The 17,407-nt window shown below is 46.0% G+C and overlaps 1 protein-coding gene across 8 annotated transcripts in view; it reads right to left on the reverse strand.

Annotated features, from left to right (window-relative positions):
* Nucleotides 1–12,860: 12,860 nt before the first annotated feature.
* LOC1269580 (multiple C2 and transmembrane domain-containing protein) overlaps nucleotides 12,861–17,407 on the reverse strand; it is a 31,009-nt gene continuing 26,462 nt past the window's right edge. For 7 of the 8 annotated variants that reach the window (XM_061649139.1, XM_061649138.1, XM_061649140.1 and 4 more), the window contains 3 exons: nucleotides 17,171–17,277; nucleotides 16,882–17,089; nucleotides 12,861–16,810 (listed from right to left, as the gene is read on the reverse strand). In XM_061649139.1, coding sequence (XP_061505123.1) covers nucleotides 16,730–16,810; nucleotides 16,882–17,089; nucleotides 17,171–17,277 — 396 coding nt within the window. In that variant the 3' untranslated portion in view covers nucleotides 12,861–16,729. The remainder of the gene's footprint in view (nucleotides 16,811–16,881; nucleotides 17,090–17,170; nucleotides 17,278–17,407) is intronic. The other variant, XR_009765389.1, reaches the window with a different exon arrangement.

Genomic DNA, 17,407 nt, shown 5'->3' on the forward strand with positions numbered 1-17,407 from the left:
GCGAGGTGCTACCGAGCGATGGAATGAATCGTGGTGTGTTGTACTAAGTCATGTGAAACTGAGTTCAATATTTTGAGGTTTCGGTGGGTGGGTGTGCTTTATTTTCGCCGTGTTTTGGTTTTGCTGAGTTATGCCATCGCAAAGCCAAAACACAATAGAATGCTCCGCGAACTCATCGCATGCCAAGAAGCAGAACATAAGGAAGAGGTTTTTCCGTTGAAGGCGATGAAGTTTGGAGTGTGTTAGCGTGTTGTTGAGCTATCTTTAGAGTAGAAATTATTATTGCATGAATGTTTGAATCTCGGTGGCTTCTTAGGGTGCACCAGTTGGGTCGAAGTGTGATGCGATAAGCAGCCTTATCGTTTATACAGAAAGGTGTAGTCGCTTTTGTAATTACTTAGGCAATCAATGGGTGTTCAATGGTCTAGAGATTCTAGACTTCCTTCTCTATTTTGGTCGAACGTTTAACGTAAATTTGCTCCCCCTAGGAAATGTGTTCTATGTAACTTGTATCTTCTATTATGCGGCCACTTTTTTTCAAATAAGACCACACGTCAGTCTACCCCTTTGACGGGGCGCGCACGCTGTTAAAACAAGGAAAATCTAACCCATAATGTTGCGACGCAGACAAGTACGCAGACATTACACAAGGCGTTAAATAAAATGGTCGTAAGAAGTGGGTTGGAAGCACGAAAAAAGGCACACACCGCACAACACATCTGTTCAACCGCGAAACTGCCGGACAGACATACGGACTGGTCTAATTGTCGGAAACGGAACGATGTACGCGCGATGGTGCAATGTTTTGGGGCTTGTTTTATGTCGCAGCGCGGGCTAACAAACCAGCTTCGTTCGTACGGTACGGGTGGTGGTTGTTGCGGTAATCGGTCCATACCAGGCAAGGTGTTTCGTTTTATTAGGCGTGCCGCGATTGCTGGGGCGCGAGGGTTTTGGGTGGATTTTTATGTGCGACAGTCTTAAAATTTGCATGCTTTGCAAACATATATTGGATGAGTTTGGATGACAGGAAGGCAAAAAAGACATGACATTTACTGCGCACTAACTGTGTAAGATCTTCTTGTTTGTGGTTGTACTAATGTTGCGTCTCGTTTACCCGTAAGAAAACAGCTTTCCACTTACCCTCTGCCACCTGTATTGCACTGTAGGTAAATGCATTAAAGCATCCCACGCGGTACAAAATTCGAAAGCACCGTGCGCGCGCGCGCGCCAGCTCCGAGAGGATCCGGCAGGAAATTGGGAACCGCTCTCATAATCTTTGTAATCGACCGCGATGGGTGGAAAACCTTACCCACGAACGAACTGACTGCGGGAGACTGAGACACCAACACACAGCAAAAAACGGAAAGACAAAAGAAAACCGGAACGAACTGTAACGAAACCGCGCAAAAGCCGCAAATTAACCTGGGCACTAGCTGCTGCCCAGAAAGCTTTCCCGCGCACGCCTCGACCGCGGGATGGTTTTGTGAGAGAAAAATTACATATGATTTATGCTGCTGCTGCTATAGAGGGGGCCGCATTTCTATGCCCGTTGATACAGGTGCTTGCCGGAGTGTGGCCCTACTGCAGTCAACAACAGGGTGGACAGCGCCCACTCTAGCGCCTTTGCGTGTGTGCCTGCGTTCGACGCAGTGAAGCCGAACCTTTGCTGATGATGATCGTGCAATCGTTTGCGATCTCTGTACTATTATCGTTCGCCCCTTTTCGGAACTTTGCGTCCACACGCTGGCTAGATCTGGATCGCCACCGCTGCTGGCCCTAAACGGAAAGGTAAAAGCACATTGCTGTCCATGCGGTCCATCGTGAACGTGGAGAGAAATGCGAGTAGCGCGCGATCTGGTGCGATCCAGGAGACTCGGTCTCGGTGGCTGTGCATGTTTTGGTTTCTACTTTGGACTTCTTTCCCCCCCCCCCCCCCCGCGCTCTATTTCAGTAGGGTTAACTTTCTTTGTGTTTGCCCCTGCCTCGTTCGTTCGATTTTGTATTCGTTCTGTCTTGCTTTCCCCGTGGCTGAGCTTTGCTTCCTTCCTTCTCTCGCACGATATAAAGCGTAGTTCGAACGAAAGCCCTCCAGCCAGGCCAGGCCCATGCGGCGGTGGTTTTGCACTGACTGAACCTTCTCTTTCGACGGTTGCAGCGTGATAAAATACACTAATGACCGAGTGCGCAGCCTCCTGGTCTCTCCACTTAGCCATCCTTACGACGGGCGACGAGAGGAAAGCACGAAGCAAAGAAGTCACCACGCAATACCCCAGGATGGGTTGGTGTCTTGGCTAAACACTATCTTTTGCTGCTTGTTCGCTGTGCGCTTCGCCTCACTTCCGAAAAAAACCTGTTCTCGAGGGCGTTGTAGGAAGAGAGAAAGTTCCAATCCTTAACCAAGCCCCAAGTTGATGTGTGTGTGTGTGCCCTTTTGTGTTACCTGTGTAGGCTATTGGGGCACCACTCCCTTTTCGACAACGAAGGGGCGATATTACGAAATCATCACAACCCGAGTCGCGGGAGATGGCAGATGATTGAGGTTTTCCAGTTTTGCTTACATTCCTCTTCTTCTTCAATGCTCGAAGTAAACAGCCGCTGAATGTAATTCCAACTGCAACTGCAAAAGGATATTCTGACGCAGTGTTTTGCATTCGATTGCGCGTTGCAGAGATGCGCAATGTGATGAAACTGTGCGCGCCCCGGCTGTTGTGAGATGGGGTGAACGACGACGACGACGCCGTCTTCACGATTGAGATTACGCGATCGAGCCAAACACGATCGAGTGGGAGAAGGCGTTTTGCTTCGTAAGGGAGTGCGTTTTGCGCACGCATTCCAGGAAGTTTGTTGTGGCACAGAAATCGCGCACGCACGCATACGCACACGTTGCATAAGCAGCCCGGGTGTGTAGCGTATGAGATCCTTTGCGCAAATAAAGGGCAGCGTAGTAGTAGTAGTAGTAGGGGGAGTCTGTATCCCGAGGATAAAACGGTCGCCGGGGCAAAACACGACGCTTATCGCATCGGCGCGACGGAATGTGGACAAAACGCCGGGGAACCCGGTTTCTAAGACGCCATCTCGCGGAGGGCTAATCGATCTCTGGGGGGAGGAGGAGGAGGAGGTATCAAACCGGATTGTGTCTCGCAGGTTGATGTGTGTGATACGTCTGGTGGGTACGTCTGTTGTCGTCTGCACGCGGATATTAAGCGGGCGGTCATGATGTAATATGGTCATTTTAAGTGTGACTTGCGAGCGCGAACACACACACACACACGCACTGTGCGGTCTAATGACGGGTCCTAATGCCGCCGGGTGCGTGTCAGCAGAGTCACCAATTATCACCATGCCTGATGCCTGCCTGGTATGTGCTTCCATTTGCAGTGCTGCTGACGCGGTACGTCGAAGGTTAGCCGCGAAGCGTTTTGCCGCCGAATGGGTTTGTTTCGACACTGTGACGCGTCGAGCTGAGAACTGAGTGAGAAGTTCTTGACGGTTGGCGATGACAAATGAGAAATTTCCATTTTAAATTAATTTCTTGCAACATGGGGCAGTTCGCTGTTGCATTGCAAACGGAAGCCGGCCGCCGGTTGTGATATGCAGAGCTATCGAATGCGGTATTGAACGATGAGCGCGAATGTTGGGAAAGCTGTGGGGAATCCAATTTCAGCTAATATTGATTGATCAATACAATCACTTTTCCTCTTCAACAAGCTTTGTGTGTCTGAGCTGGAGTACTATATGGTGAAGGCAATCGAACTCCTTCTCTCCTGCATCGATGTTCAATCACAAACACGACAACACAAACGATGTTATTACGGTGTGATTGTGGAAAGCTTAGGGCCGATTTTATCACTCAATTAGCAGTTCTATTATAAAATGCCAATAAAAATCCCCCTCTCAGCAGCATGATTGTGCCAATAGCACAGGGGGACAATGTTTTGTCGCATTTTTTGCTTCTTGAACTTTCCTCCAACCGGATTCCCCGCGAGAGGCTGTGGTGGAAGCTCATTTTTTCTTGGGCTCTCCCTCCCCTCTCGACCGTTGACGAAGTGTATTGCAAATCGCTTGCCATTAAGCTGTTATTAGGTTGAGTGAAAATTCACTTTCAATAACGATGGCAAATGCGAACAGTTGGAGTGTGGGGGAAGAGAGGTAATATATTTTATAGTGACTTCCACCGGCAATCTACGGTGCGCTGTGTACAATTAAAGCCTCCTCTGAAGATGATAAATGGACCAAAAAACACAAGGGTAACCGTGGCCGGAGGTTAAGGGTCAAGTTCAAATTGTTCACTAGTTTAGAAGGTTTTTTTTTTCGCTCTCGAAAATATGCCACACAGCCGATCGAGTATCGAAGGCTTCCCAAAACGATAATGTATTTAGCCTTGCCCAGGGCGGGCAGAGGGAACGACCACCAGAGAGGAGGAGGATGCCATCGTTTTGGGGTTGGTGTGGTGTGGTACCGTTTAAAGATGAACGCGAGCTAACTGTTTCGATGGGTCTCGAGCGCTTGCGCGCGCGCACCTCGACGAACGACAACGGCGGTGGGAGGCTCGTCGCTTGATTGCAGCGATGCGCTTGACATTGAAGTCTTTTGTTCACGTTCGGTCGGTCGCTCGCGCTTTGATTTAGTTTCATAGTGGGGACGACTCGAAACCGTGCAGTCTTCCTTCCTTTCTTCCTGCCTGCTGTGTTTGGCCGTTTGCCGTTTGAGAAGGGGGTTTGTCACGAGCCATTTATCTCGCTGTTTGCTTACGCTCAAGGTTCTGACGGTTACTGCAGACAACAACAAAACGGCACGCCGCGGTGCGCAAGGAGCGCCAAAGGGGTCAATTGTTGTCTATTGGGCGCACTAAACAATACCCTTCAGTGGTTTGGATCGACTTTGGAGGAAAAAGGGAGTGCAAATGGTGTAGAAAAGCAGTATATTTTCAATCGAAAACGTTCGTTTTATTTATCGAAATAGCAATACTTATTTCTGGGTTTATTAAACGACGAACATAGCTGTAAAAATGTATCAAAATCGGATGTAATCTTTGCCCTCTAGCTACAAATTGCAATGTATCTCTTCTGCATGTTTTGCAGGCAGGAAAGAAGAAAAACTGCTTTCCGTACCATGTTTTATTGAACCATCTCGAGGTTGCCGTTGTCATCTAGCTTCCCCCTTTTCCATCCCGTTCCCATCCATCCACCTGTGCCGCTCTTGAATGGTCGATTAGAAAACAATTGCTTCCGTTGGGCGGGCGGCGATGGGCGGCGATGAATGAAGCACGAGAAAAACGGAAATAGATATTGTTACCGCGGCTGTGTTGTGTGTGCCGTTCAATGCGGTGTTGGTGACACGGTCAAACAGTCAGCCGTGTGCAGCTACGAACCAACCATTCATTTTCCGGTGTGGCGTGCCAAGCCAAGCCAAGGTTCAACCATTGCTTTCTCCTTGCGATCGGTTAGCATCGGACGTTCGGGAAGGTTGGCTGTGACTGTAGCTTTGTTTTTTTTTTTGCTTTCTGTGTCAAAATATGTTTCTCCCTGTTTTTTTTCTGTTCGTTCGTTTTATTCCCCTTTGGTTTGAGGGTGAAAGAAGAAAGTAAAAGTAGTCGACAGTCGAAATGTCCTGACAAGCGGTGTTATGAATTGGGGTGCACCCCGATCGACCAGGTGTGGTGTGGTGGCGCTTTGAACTTCGGCAACGAGGCATTCCCCACGAGGACGGCGGGGACGGTTTGCACCGTGCGTGAAACCTGATCACATGCCATCCGATCGCTGTCGTCGGATCGGTGTGTCTTGGAGTTGTCGTAAAGTGTTGCCTTAGTTACTCTCGTCGAGCTGCTACTGCGCACTTCCTGTTAGTGTCCAATCGGTAGGAACCAGAGCGCTGAGTTTGCTACACATTACATCACCACCATATTGCGCTCATTGCCTTCGCCCAGGTCGCTCGCCGGTTGCATTGGAGGGTTGATGGTAGATATTATATAGTTTACTCCCCTTTCGCTGCCGCCCCATTTGCTCGGTGCCGGCACGGAAGAGAAGCGTTTTTATTGGATCACAATGTCTAGTAGGGGTCACTCGAGAAGGATCGTTTGAATGATTCGATAGTGCTTCAAGAGAAGAAACTTCGTTTAATGCTTCCCAAATTGAGTGACAATATTGCAATATTATACATATTCATGTACAGTGGGCAGTGATTGGCAATCATGCCGTTGGTTCCCACTGATAGAGCTCTTCAAATGTAATAAATGCGAAAACTTGAATCTATCAGTGGGCACGATTTTAAGCGTAATTGTGCGATGCACCAAATGAACCAAAAAAGCACGAGAAAACAGCCCGCCGCTTGGTGCATTGCACTTGAATGTTTTAATTTTGAAGCTGCATTAAAATTCTATCTTTGTAGTGGGATGCAACTCGTCCACTCGCCCGCCAACATGAAGCCATCAAATGAAACTGAAACCCAAAGCACAAAAACAACGGTCAATTGTCAACAAGAAATTTCGCCCATTTCACACCGACCACCTGACACGACACTCATGCGATAAAGAAAACAACGCGTTGTGGGAAAATGGCCTGGTTTTCTAAAGACGGCATCTCGCTGGCTGGCCCCCTACAACACAGCATACAATGTTACGCGAGTTTGGAAATAACTTTACGAGCTCAATTATGATAAGGTGGAAAATAAAATCAGCCGGATCAGCCATAAAATTGGATTCCACGTGAAACCCGTTAGCTGGCCGTTCCGACGACCGGGTGCAGAGGCCAGCACTGCTGGGGTCAATTCATTAGCCATATTTCCTCATTCGTTGCGGTGCGAACCAGCCACCACCACGAACAGCATCATGTCTTATGTTGACAGATTTTATAGTAGCAAATTAAGTTTTGTGTGTCTTTTCTCTTTTCTCGTTTACTTCTCCTTCCTCAAACTAATCCCTGAGTGCTTGATGAAAAGTCAATGAACGTGTGCCGCCCCGGCTTAACTGCTGCTGCTGCTGCTGCACGTTGGAGTGAAATAAATTTCCATTCGTTAGTTGGTACTGCGACTGGAAAAGCGGCGTTGTGTACACGCCGGGCGCCATCCGAGCACGTTGCAAGATCAATGATTTTGGCACGCTTTTACACGAACGGCTGGGCCAGGGCTGGGTAAAGAGTGAAGTAATGAGAGGTCTCTCCATAAACCGTTTGCCGGTAATCCCACACGATGTTCGCCAAGATGATGCATAGCTGCAAAGCAAATGGCACACAATGTGCGCTGGCAAGAAAACAAATGAATGAGCGTTGCAGCTATTTGCAGCCCTGCTGTTGCTCCAACGGGGAGGGGGGGGGATTTGTGGTGTGAATACACACGCACAGAGGAGTGATTAAATAATTAGTATGCAGATATTCTGAGCAGGTATGTGTATATGGAGGGATTAAACTGCTGTTTTGAAGGAACTAATCTGAAACAAACGTTGTACAATGTGGATTTATTAACCCTGGATGGTGGTGAGGCAGCAGCGTGCACCAATTAATTGATTTTTCCTGTCGCACGTTAGCAACATCGGCTCGCCATTATATGCCCATCGACAGCAACACAAAGCCTTTGGGAGGGAAAGACAACAACAGCAAAAAATGCATTTTCCATCGCATCGCGTGCATGCGTGTGACGGTGGCGCCAAGCTTTAATTACGAGCGAAAGAAAGAAGCCTCAGACGTGAGGAAAGAAATTTCCAACCAGCTTAAAAAGGAGAAAATGGTAAAGTGAATGAAACTATTTCATCAAATAGGTGAGAGTTAAATTTTTTGAAACCCTGTTTGGGAAACCGCGGCACGCAGTGTTTACCAGCCCATGCTGGACAGAGAAGGCATTTTAATCAACCGTTTACCTCTCTTCCAATGGCGAAATGTGGGTGTATTATTCAATTCTTTCTTTAATGTTGTCATGACTTTCGTGTTTAAATAATAACGCAATCGCATTAAGAGATGACGGATGGTGCAATATTTGGACTACTCTGGGCGGCGGGAGTGTCCGGAAGCCCCCCGGGGGGGAAGTTGTCTCTTTCGAAACACTTTCACTCTCTCTCCGTTTGGAGGGAACGTCTCCGAAACGCACGCGCGTTACCAATTTTGCGCACCACGGTCGTTGGTTGGTATGATCGAATACGATTAAAGGTAAACAGTTAAGAGCGGGAGAGAGGTGGAGGTGGTAAAGGTTGCGTAAAAGGGTGACCCCCAATCCCACTCACTTGCATCCTTTGAGGGCTGTGCGTTTTAGGACTCTCCCAGTTTTGTTTAATTTCCTTTCTTTGCTGTGCTCGATACAGTCGATCGATTTGACGATCGGGCCAGAGGAATAGTGGTTATGTTTCCTGCATTCCGGACAGTGAATTAAGATGAGCGTTGTGTTAAAATGTGTTTGGCACCTCCTGTCTTGCAAGGGTTGCCGCCGACCAGCAGTCGCACCGTGTGGACACAATACTTGAGATATTATTTTTGGAAAGTGCGCAAAGCAATTTCCAGTTTGGCATTTACCGTGCTTCCCGTGTGACCTTTCTTCCTCATTCGGGCTCATCTCTTCCTCCCCCCCCATGATGCAGCCCATTCCCCTTCGCTTAAAGGGGTAAGTAAATCATTTTTTGCGTGTACCTCTCCTCATGTCAATATTCGATTTATTTATTTCAAGCAAACCGTTTTTCTTCAGCAACCACCCCCTGGGGCAGGTACGTCTGTGGTACCGGAAGTGATGCAGCGATGCGATGAACTCTCGGTTGACATGCGACCGCGGTTGACCACGACCTCTCTTCGGTCGTTACGTAAAGGAGTCTGGCTGGGCGGGTTCACCTGCGGAGGGAAGTAACGAAAGTGCTCAGAGGCGAGGAGTGCGTAGAGTGTAGCGTTGTTGTATTGGATGAAAGGGAACGGAATTTCTCCGGCCAGGCTGGTCGACAAGAGCGACAGATATTGGTGTCATTTTTCATGATTGAATTTCTTCCAAATCGTTCGCTGCGTGTAGCAAAAAACAAAGCAAAGAAGTGAGGAGGGAAGTGGGGTGGGCAAAGATGGACAACATGTGGACACGGACGGCGATGGGCGCTGGTTTGATATGCAGAGCTGAAGGGTGATGTGTGTTTTGTGTGCTCCCGGCCACTTCCACCGGGGGCTTTGGTTGATGAATTTCTACAGCCGCTTGTGAGATGAGTGAGAGAAAGTGAGAGATTGCGGGCCGTGCGCGGCTGCAAAGGAACATGACGAAGTGGACAAACATAAATCATCATAATAATATTGCGTATTGGTTTTTGTTTGTTGAGAATGGGTCGACCTGTGCAGCGTTGCGATAATTGAATAATAGAGTTATGCACGTGAAAGTACTGCAGAAGAAGGATACGATGGCTTAGCGATCGGAGAGAAGCTCATGTGTCTATCTTGGCTAAGGAAAATCACGTAACTTGTACTGAAATTAAATGTATGTAAAATTAGCGCTGAACTGTAACTTGTTCAACGTGTTTCTAGAAAAACGCTTAATTATTCGTAGCGTTTTCCAATCAACTGCAAACAAAAAATCAAACAAAGCAAATAAATCGGTAACGATGCCAAACGGTCACTGGGCTTGCCTGCACACACATTGACCCACGAGGGGACGGACTGAGAGCGGGACGAGCGTTCCTTTATGTTACCGATGCCAATCCCGCGGGTGCATAAACCGGACCATTATATACCAATGCAGCTCGCTCGGAGCAGGGTGCAGTTTGCGGGTCATAATAATTCCGGATTCGACCGCCACACTCGCGTGCGTCTGTACCGGTTTTGGGAGGCACACTTTGGACCCGCCAGCCGGCATGTTTGCTACACTGCAGCCCGACCGCGCGCGCGCACTGGTTTTTAGCCAGTGCGATCATGGATTTTACGCGCATCATTGCATCACGACAACGACGACAACTTGGGGATGAAAGTGGACCGCGATGCAGCTTCTCTATGCTCAAACTGCGCCGTTTGTTTTTTTTGCTGCTAGCTTACCACTGCAACAAACGTACAAAGCGAAGCTCAAAGCGAAGCTGTGCATAAGCTGAGACCGCAGGCTTGCTGCGGTGGTGAAGAAATGCGAAACAAACCTCATCATCTTCGTGTGGCCATAAATAAATCGATCGTTCCTGTTGAGTGGTTGAGTGGGCTAGTAGTTGGCTCCGCGCTCACCGATTTGCTGTGAGAAAATATTCTCATTCTCACACCCCTGGCTGTTGCTGCTGCTACGACTCGTTGTGTAATCGAGATCGTATCGTCTTCCTGCATCTGCATACCAACACATCGAGCATGCAAAGGTTGTGGTGGATCGAATCGCAAAACAATTTGCAGTACATTTCACCGACCCCAATCGCCTTACATTTTGGCAATTTCGCAATGATTGCATCTTGAGCTCATCTCTACCCAGATCGACTTAAAACAATTTGATTCAGATTATGTATATCTGTGTGTGTGTGATGTGGAAAACAAACGGCAAAGTCTCGTGATTAGCGCCGGGAGTGCCTACCCGGTTACGAGAATGAATTGGGGAATTTAAATTAAAAAAAAAGATGCTAACAAAACGTGTGAACCAACAAAACGGTGCAAATAAAATGCAACCCACGATGTGGTGACCCACAATATTGTCTGAGGTGGTGGCGAAATGTATGTGCCTCTGCTCAAGTGGACCAAATTGTGGCGTTTGAGAAGAATTGGGAACAATTTCAAAATCATTACTATCATTATTGTTATCATTGTAGAGCGATGGGGAGTGGGTGGGGTGGTGGTACGATAATTTGTTTACATAGTTTTCGATGTAATACGTGCCACTGTTGAAAGACGATAATAGGATATGATTGTGCGTGCTGGCTGCTGGCACACGAACCGCATTGCAGGGTTTGTCGGTGTCGATGTTGTAAAACATATTTCGTTTATAGAGTAGCTTCAACGTGTCTGGAGAGTCTAAACAGTGAAAAGTTTGTTTGATTCACCTACACCTCGAAAACAATGCACATCATCATGGTTGGAAATGGTCTACCGTCCGTTAGGCATGGAAGAAAACCCCTGCAAAAAGGCACCGAAGAGGAGCACGTTTGAATGCTTTTTCTTTCTTCTCACCATGGAAACGAGAGCGCTCTTCATTACAGTGCTTCTGCATATCAAATCGGTGTTCACTCGTTTCGATTGATTTTTGATTGGATTAAATTGTCTGCCCGCTCGAGAGAAGCAAATTGGACGGGTCAGCATAATAGTCCGCGCGGTGGCACACAAACAAACGGAGCTTTAATCATGCCGCTTGTTATCGCGATGTTTACCGATGCTCTCGCCGTCCTGGCCTGGTGTTGCATTGAAAGCGAAAACCATTTATTATTAGATCATCCATCGCGCGGGGTGCAAAAGCATCACGCTGAGCGTATCCAGGCCAGGCCAGCCCAGGTGCATCAAGAGAAAGAGGTGGCCTGGTCATTGGTTATTTGTTTTATTGCACGCGCCGATTTGAACCGCCCATACAATGGCTGTCTTTGAAGGCAAAACCAGCTTCACTGAGTTGGTTTACGGTGTGAAAGGGCGTAGTGGTATCGAATTCGTTTGCTTCTCATATTACACTGATCGATCGATTAAGCGGAGGCACAGAATGTGCCTTTGCAAGCACGATGCGCACAATTTGAATGTTATTTACTGATTGATTGGTGTTGATTGAATTGGAAATCTGATCATCCGGGACGTTTGTAAGGGTGGCGTCGGCTCCGTAGAATTGCCCGATTTAATTACAACCCCTATCGATCGCAACAGATCATCTGCGAGGGATGAACCGTCGCGCAAAACCCGAATTTGGGGATACGAAGAGGCGGCAGATTAATTAATCAATCACGAGCAGATAGCAACCAATTGGTGGAAGCTTTGTTCACGTTCGGCTCAAATGGTAACAAAAAATGGAAAGGTTTGGTCGCTGCTAACTCCTGCAAACCCTCTCTCCCTACCGTCACCACCACATGCCGATCAATTAGGGCCAGGGCCGTTATGTCATCGGAGCTCGTTGCCATTTCCGTTTCATCGCCGGGTCGGTGTAATCGAGCCGGCGCCAACGAGCGGAGATGCACACGCGCCCCACAAGATGCTGGAAGTTGTTGACGATGATGATGATGTGCCGATTTGTGTGCAATTCAATCCTCGAGTAACTTCAGCTTCTCCGCTCCAGCCAATGGGTACGCGGGGTGTTTCGATGAACGAGGTCTTTTGTGCGAAACAAATGACAAATTGTGAAACAAGCGAAATGACACCATCTGGGGTGGGGTGTGCATGCCTTATCGGATTCTGGGCTTTTGCATTCGTCCGCCGTAAAGGGAGACGCTAATTGCCATGATTGCCTTTTCCGGAATGGAAGAGATAGTGTCGTAAATAGAAATTAATTTTTGGCATGCTCAACAAAGCGCTGCGGGAGAGTGCTTAGATAATACGTCCTATACGTAGATGGAATGACGTTTTTCGAAGGCGAGAAAGCCGGCACAGGGTGGGCTCGTAGGGTTTAATAAGGAGAAAATCGGAAGTTATACAGTGTTGCATCATGTGCGATGCGTCGAGGGAATGCATCATGTGCGGGGAAAAGCGAGCTCGGGCGTGGTTTGATCGGTTACTTATTTGCTCGTTTCGTTTTTCCCTTTATGCTTCCATGTTCTGAATGCCTTCAATAGCTTCATCAGTGATGGACTACTGCTCAAATTCAACCTATAGGGTGTGATCGTAGTGAATTATTATGAATATTTGCATGTTTTTGATAATACAATAGATAAAATAGAGGTATTCTTTCGCCAATCAAAACATAGAACGAATCATTAACGTGATAATGCTTACGACATGTTCGACATGCCTTCTTCGGTGTCAATTCGTACTTCCTTTGGATTGTGTGTATTCATTCCGGTTTTTATTACCTAAAAAAGTGTTAAAAATTGAAAAAACCCTTTTTGCTTATTTTAAGATCGTATCAGTATGTGTGTGTATGTGTGTGTAAAGTTAAGGTAAATTGTATATCCAACGGACGAACGCTTAACACAACTCCAAACAGGGGCGGGAGGGAATGAAAACAAAACACGTTTCCTGCCATCGGTGTGATTACATCTATTGCTCCAGGTTTGCGTCTGTGAGGAGGTTGTCGCTGTAATAATCTTGGTATTTCGTTTCGTATGCACCCTTACACGTGGCAATCGTTGTTCGATGCGCCATTCTATGTGGTCTATTGTTACAACAAATAAGCATAACAAAAAATCTCTTGTTTCCACGTTTTTCCCAATGTAAGGGACAGGCCTGACCTGACCACCTGATCTGACTTTCGCTTCTGCTATGAATGAACATTCAATGTGATTGGGTTTGTTCGTTTTTACATTGCGTTTGCGTTTCGATATCGATGAATGCATGGGACTGTCGAGTTTATGCTAAATAGTTTAACCTTACTTATGCAATTGATGGGACAATTGTGTGGTGAGAACGTCTGTGTGTGTTTGAGTGAGTTAAAGCTTCTTGAATGATTGGTGATACTGAAGAGAGCGTGAACTGTGATTCATTTTACTTATGTCTAATGGTTAGATTTGATGCCATTTTTATAAATGTATGCTCTTTGTGTTTTAGAAGATGGATGATTGCAACAACATGGGATCTTTTGCAGAGAGAGAATCAGTTTTTTTAAATAGTTTGCTAACTTTTTCGTTTGTTGTATCCTTTTTTTTTGTCCGCGAAATGTCAATGACGATTGGGGGTTTTCTCCTAATTAGCCACTAATAACATTCTATTATGCGTGTTTACGGGAATTAGTTGCGATACGTTTTCGATACATTTGCTGCCATGAAAAGCTGCTTTAAATCAAGTTCATAAAGGTTAATATGTGTATGGGAAGGCAAAGTAGTGTTCCAAAGGTAAATCGTTTAAACTATCTCATCTCAATTAACTGTGTTAACGGCTGATAATCACATAATATGAAGACAGAAAAAATAGTTTAATTCATATAAGAACAATTTGTTCTACTCTAGGATGTTCTCACGAGCACAGTGAATAAGAAACATAGTTTGCCCGATATCACAATGATTGTATGAATGAAAGTACAATTGTGGCGTGTTGCAGTTGTATGAAACTCTCCTTTCCTTCTGATGTGTGCTTGCTTTAAGATTGACTAATGAAACGCGATCTGGTCGCAATCGAAAACAAGGGAGAAGACTTTGCAGTGACGATAAGAAGATAAGAGTTATGGGAATAACGCGCAGCGCCCTTTTCGTGTTTCGATTTTGGTCAATAACTTTTACACATACTCGAAACTACACTCCACGCACAACAAGGGGGTGTTGCGGTGCTTGATGCGCATTTTGAATTTGTTTATATCGCCTAACTACGCTGGATTTGTTCAGCTACTTTACTTAAGTTAGTATTATTCTCTGTTAATGTTATACTCCACCGTCCACCACGGTGGTATCAGTAAGTAGTAGTAGTAAGCTTGAGATCACATGAGTGGGAAGAAGTAATGAGACGCGGGTTTTTAAGGTGCTTGCACGTTTAGTGTACGCTTAACTTATAGTACGTTTGGTAACGCGGTACGAAGGGTAACATAAAGTGAAGTTCTCGTTTGGTTAAGTTAACGCGCAATAGTAACAAATATAGGAACGTAATGCTTTTGGTGTGTGGAGAACGAAAAGATACAGTGGAGCTGTAAGTAAAACTAGAGCTGCTTTGTTCTCTTCCTGGTCCACTCTTTCGCTTTCCTACCGTACGCAATTTGATTGTTTGTGGTGTTTTGTTCGTATTACGCTATGAAGTTTACTTAAACGTTTGGCCTAAATAATTTGACTCTAGCTAATTAACAGTAAAGAGGTTTGTGTGCTCTTTGATAATAAGGAATCATATTGACGAGGTGTGTCTGTGTGTGTGGCATTATTTGTATGCCTTTTCTTAATCACATCCTCCATCTTTTGTGGCTTGGTGTTGCTGTGATCTTTCGCTTGCAGTTAATTTAACACAGATTTTACTTAACTACATTAAGAAAAGCTGTCCTGTGAAGCTATCTTAGATACATTGCTGCTTTCAATGTCAGTTCACTTTAAACCATGGCTTGTGCTTTAGTTGTTGATCGCTGGTGCATATAACGTGTGAGGCATTTCACATCAAGAACCGTGCATAGTAACTGATTTTATCGCATTGCGTAACCACATTATGATAATAAATTGAAAGGCCTGTGCAACAAGGTACGTCTTTTTGAAGCAATGCATATCAATTAAATAACCTTAGGGGTGCATTGACGCTGAACAACAAAGTACAACAAAGTACTAAGAAACATTATTAAAACTGTGTCTTTTAGTGCACTGTTTTGTGTGGTGCGAACGCTAAGCGAATGCGTAACGGTGCTTTAAATATGCAAAAAATATATGATGTGCTCAATCGTTCTGTAGATAATCGATACAGCTAGACTTCACTTATTTTCTTAAGATGCAAAAATGAGATTCAATGCGAATTATTAGTCACATTTACACGATTGAATCATTAAGCTCAGCGGGCATGCCTATCCTCCACCTATATCTGTGTTTTGGTCATATCCATTGCTCTAACTAGTACATAAAAGGGTTCGCCTATGCAAGAAATTCATCTCAAAGCTGTGTTTGCCTAGCTACCATCACTTTCTTTTCGTTCTGAATCATCTTTCCTATAGCCTAGCTCGCTTCTTTCCTCCCTCAAATGTTGCTTTCCATTCCCAAACTGAGCGAAATCATTAAGCCTGTGACTGTGCTGTTGCTAATGTGTGTTGGTGCCACCTCCCATTCCTTGCCTTGTGTCTCTACGTTGGACGGAATTTATCGTTTGGAAGCGGACTCGCTCCCATCGATTTGGCCGACGAACAATGAAAGTGTTGCTGCTTGAAAGAGGAAACATTGAACGTGTTCGAAGACTACGCTAAGGAGCGAGGGAGAGAAAGAACCACAATGCATGTTGGCTTTGATTCGCGCTACTCGCTAGATAGTAAATAGTCAAGGAAGCAATGTAAAGAGAAGACGCTTAAAAGGACTGACGTTTTTTTAGATGTTGATGGTTATTGACTAAAGCTAAACTGTCTAGATTTTGATTGAGTCTATAGATGCTTTACCCTTATGGTTTATGGGTTCTCATGTTTATGCACTCTTTTCTTCTCTTTTCGGCTTTACTAGTTACTAATTTCGACGATTGCATCGTTTTCTTTGTTGGTTGTGTGTTGATATCGTTATCGTTCTAAGATTTGGTACACCTAGCCGTCTGTCTTCCCTGGAAGAAAGTATAAAAGCCTATTAAGAAAGTTACCTACAGAGAGCGGGATTTCATTCTAGCCCATAGAAAGAGAACGAGATGCTACAGAATATCGAGAGTAAGAGAGAGATAGAAATGGAATGACTGCCCTATTCTAGTTACTACGATCTGGCAAGGCAAGGGGTTTAGGTAGCGGTACGATTAGCGTTTGATAAGTTTGGGTTTTTTTTGATAAACTTTGCTGCACTAGCAACATGGAAGATGGAAGAATTTGAAGCTAACCTAAGGAACGCTCCAGCTAGGAGAAGAAGAAGAAGGTGCGCATCCGTCACGCGCTAGCTGTGCGAACAACGAGTAATTGGAGCAAGATTTCATCGCAACAGTGTGAGATTCGTTCTTCTTCGCCGCACGTTCGATGCATTTTATACATCCTTTGCGTTCGGTTTGACCCGGCTGACGTGCAGGACCTTTTTGAGATTATCCCTAAAGTAGCGCTTCAGGGTAGTTTGGTAACATTACGACACTTTATGCTTCTTTCGTGGATCGCGTCGGGCCAGTTCGGGTGTGGAGTGTAGCGGCAACTCTCTCCACATGATCTAAAAGGGAAGGGGGAAGAAACGTTAGAATGAGATGCGTCCGGGAAAGCGGTAGCGGGGCTCCAACTCACAATCTCCTCGTCGTCCGGTACGCGCGACAGCAGGTCGAGCACCTCATTGTTGGGAACGCTGTGGGGCCGAATGATCCGCCGGCTGAACTTCACCAGACCCCACAGCAGCAGCAGCACCCGTATCGGGACGTAGTGTAGGACTAGACATGCAGCCAGCAGCAGAAGAGCCGTCAACCAGCTGAGCTCCGGTACGGAGAAGTTGAAAGTGCTACACAAAAATGGGGGCGAAAAACAGGAATGTTGATTAAATCACGCCGCTGCTGCATATTTTCACAGGGTTAATAGTTACTTTTTAACACTCTCCCCGAGTGAGGCAAGGTACCCGATCGTGTTCTGTACACTCTGTGACACCTCCTGTATGGCCTGCAGCCGTTCCTTGATTGTTTTCTTCTCCTCCTGCATCATGCACGGGTGAGGTTAAATATTAATCGCAATCGTTTTGTAACATCCCAGGCAGTAGGGAGGCTTGGAGGCGTCATTAATTATGAATAATGATGCCAATGCCAACGCTGTTGGGCTGCTAGAA

The sequence above is a fragment of the Anopheles gambiae genome, chromosome 2, assembly GCF_943734735.2.
Source record: "Anopheles gambiae chromosome 2, idAnoGambNW_F1_1, whole genome shotgun sequence".
In the NCBI taxonomy this organism is placed as follows: domain Eukaryota; kingdom Metazoa; phylum Arthropoda; class Insecta; order Diptera; family Culicidae; genus Anopheles; species Anopheles gambiae.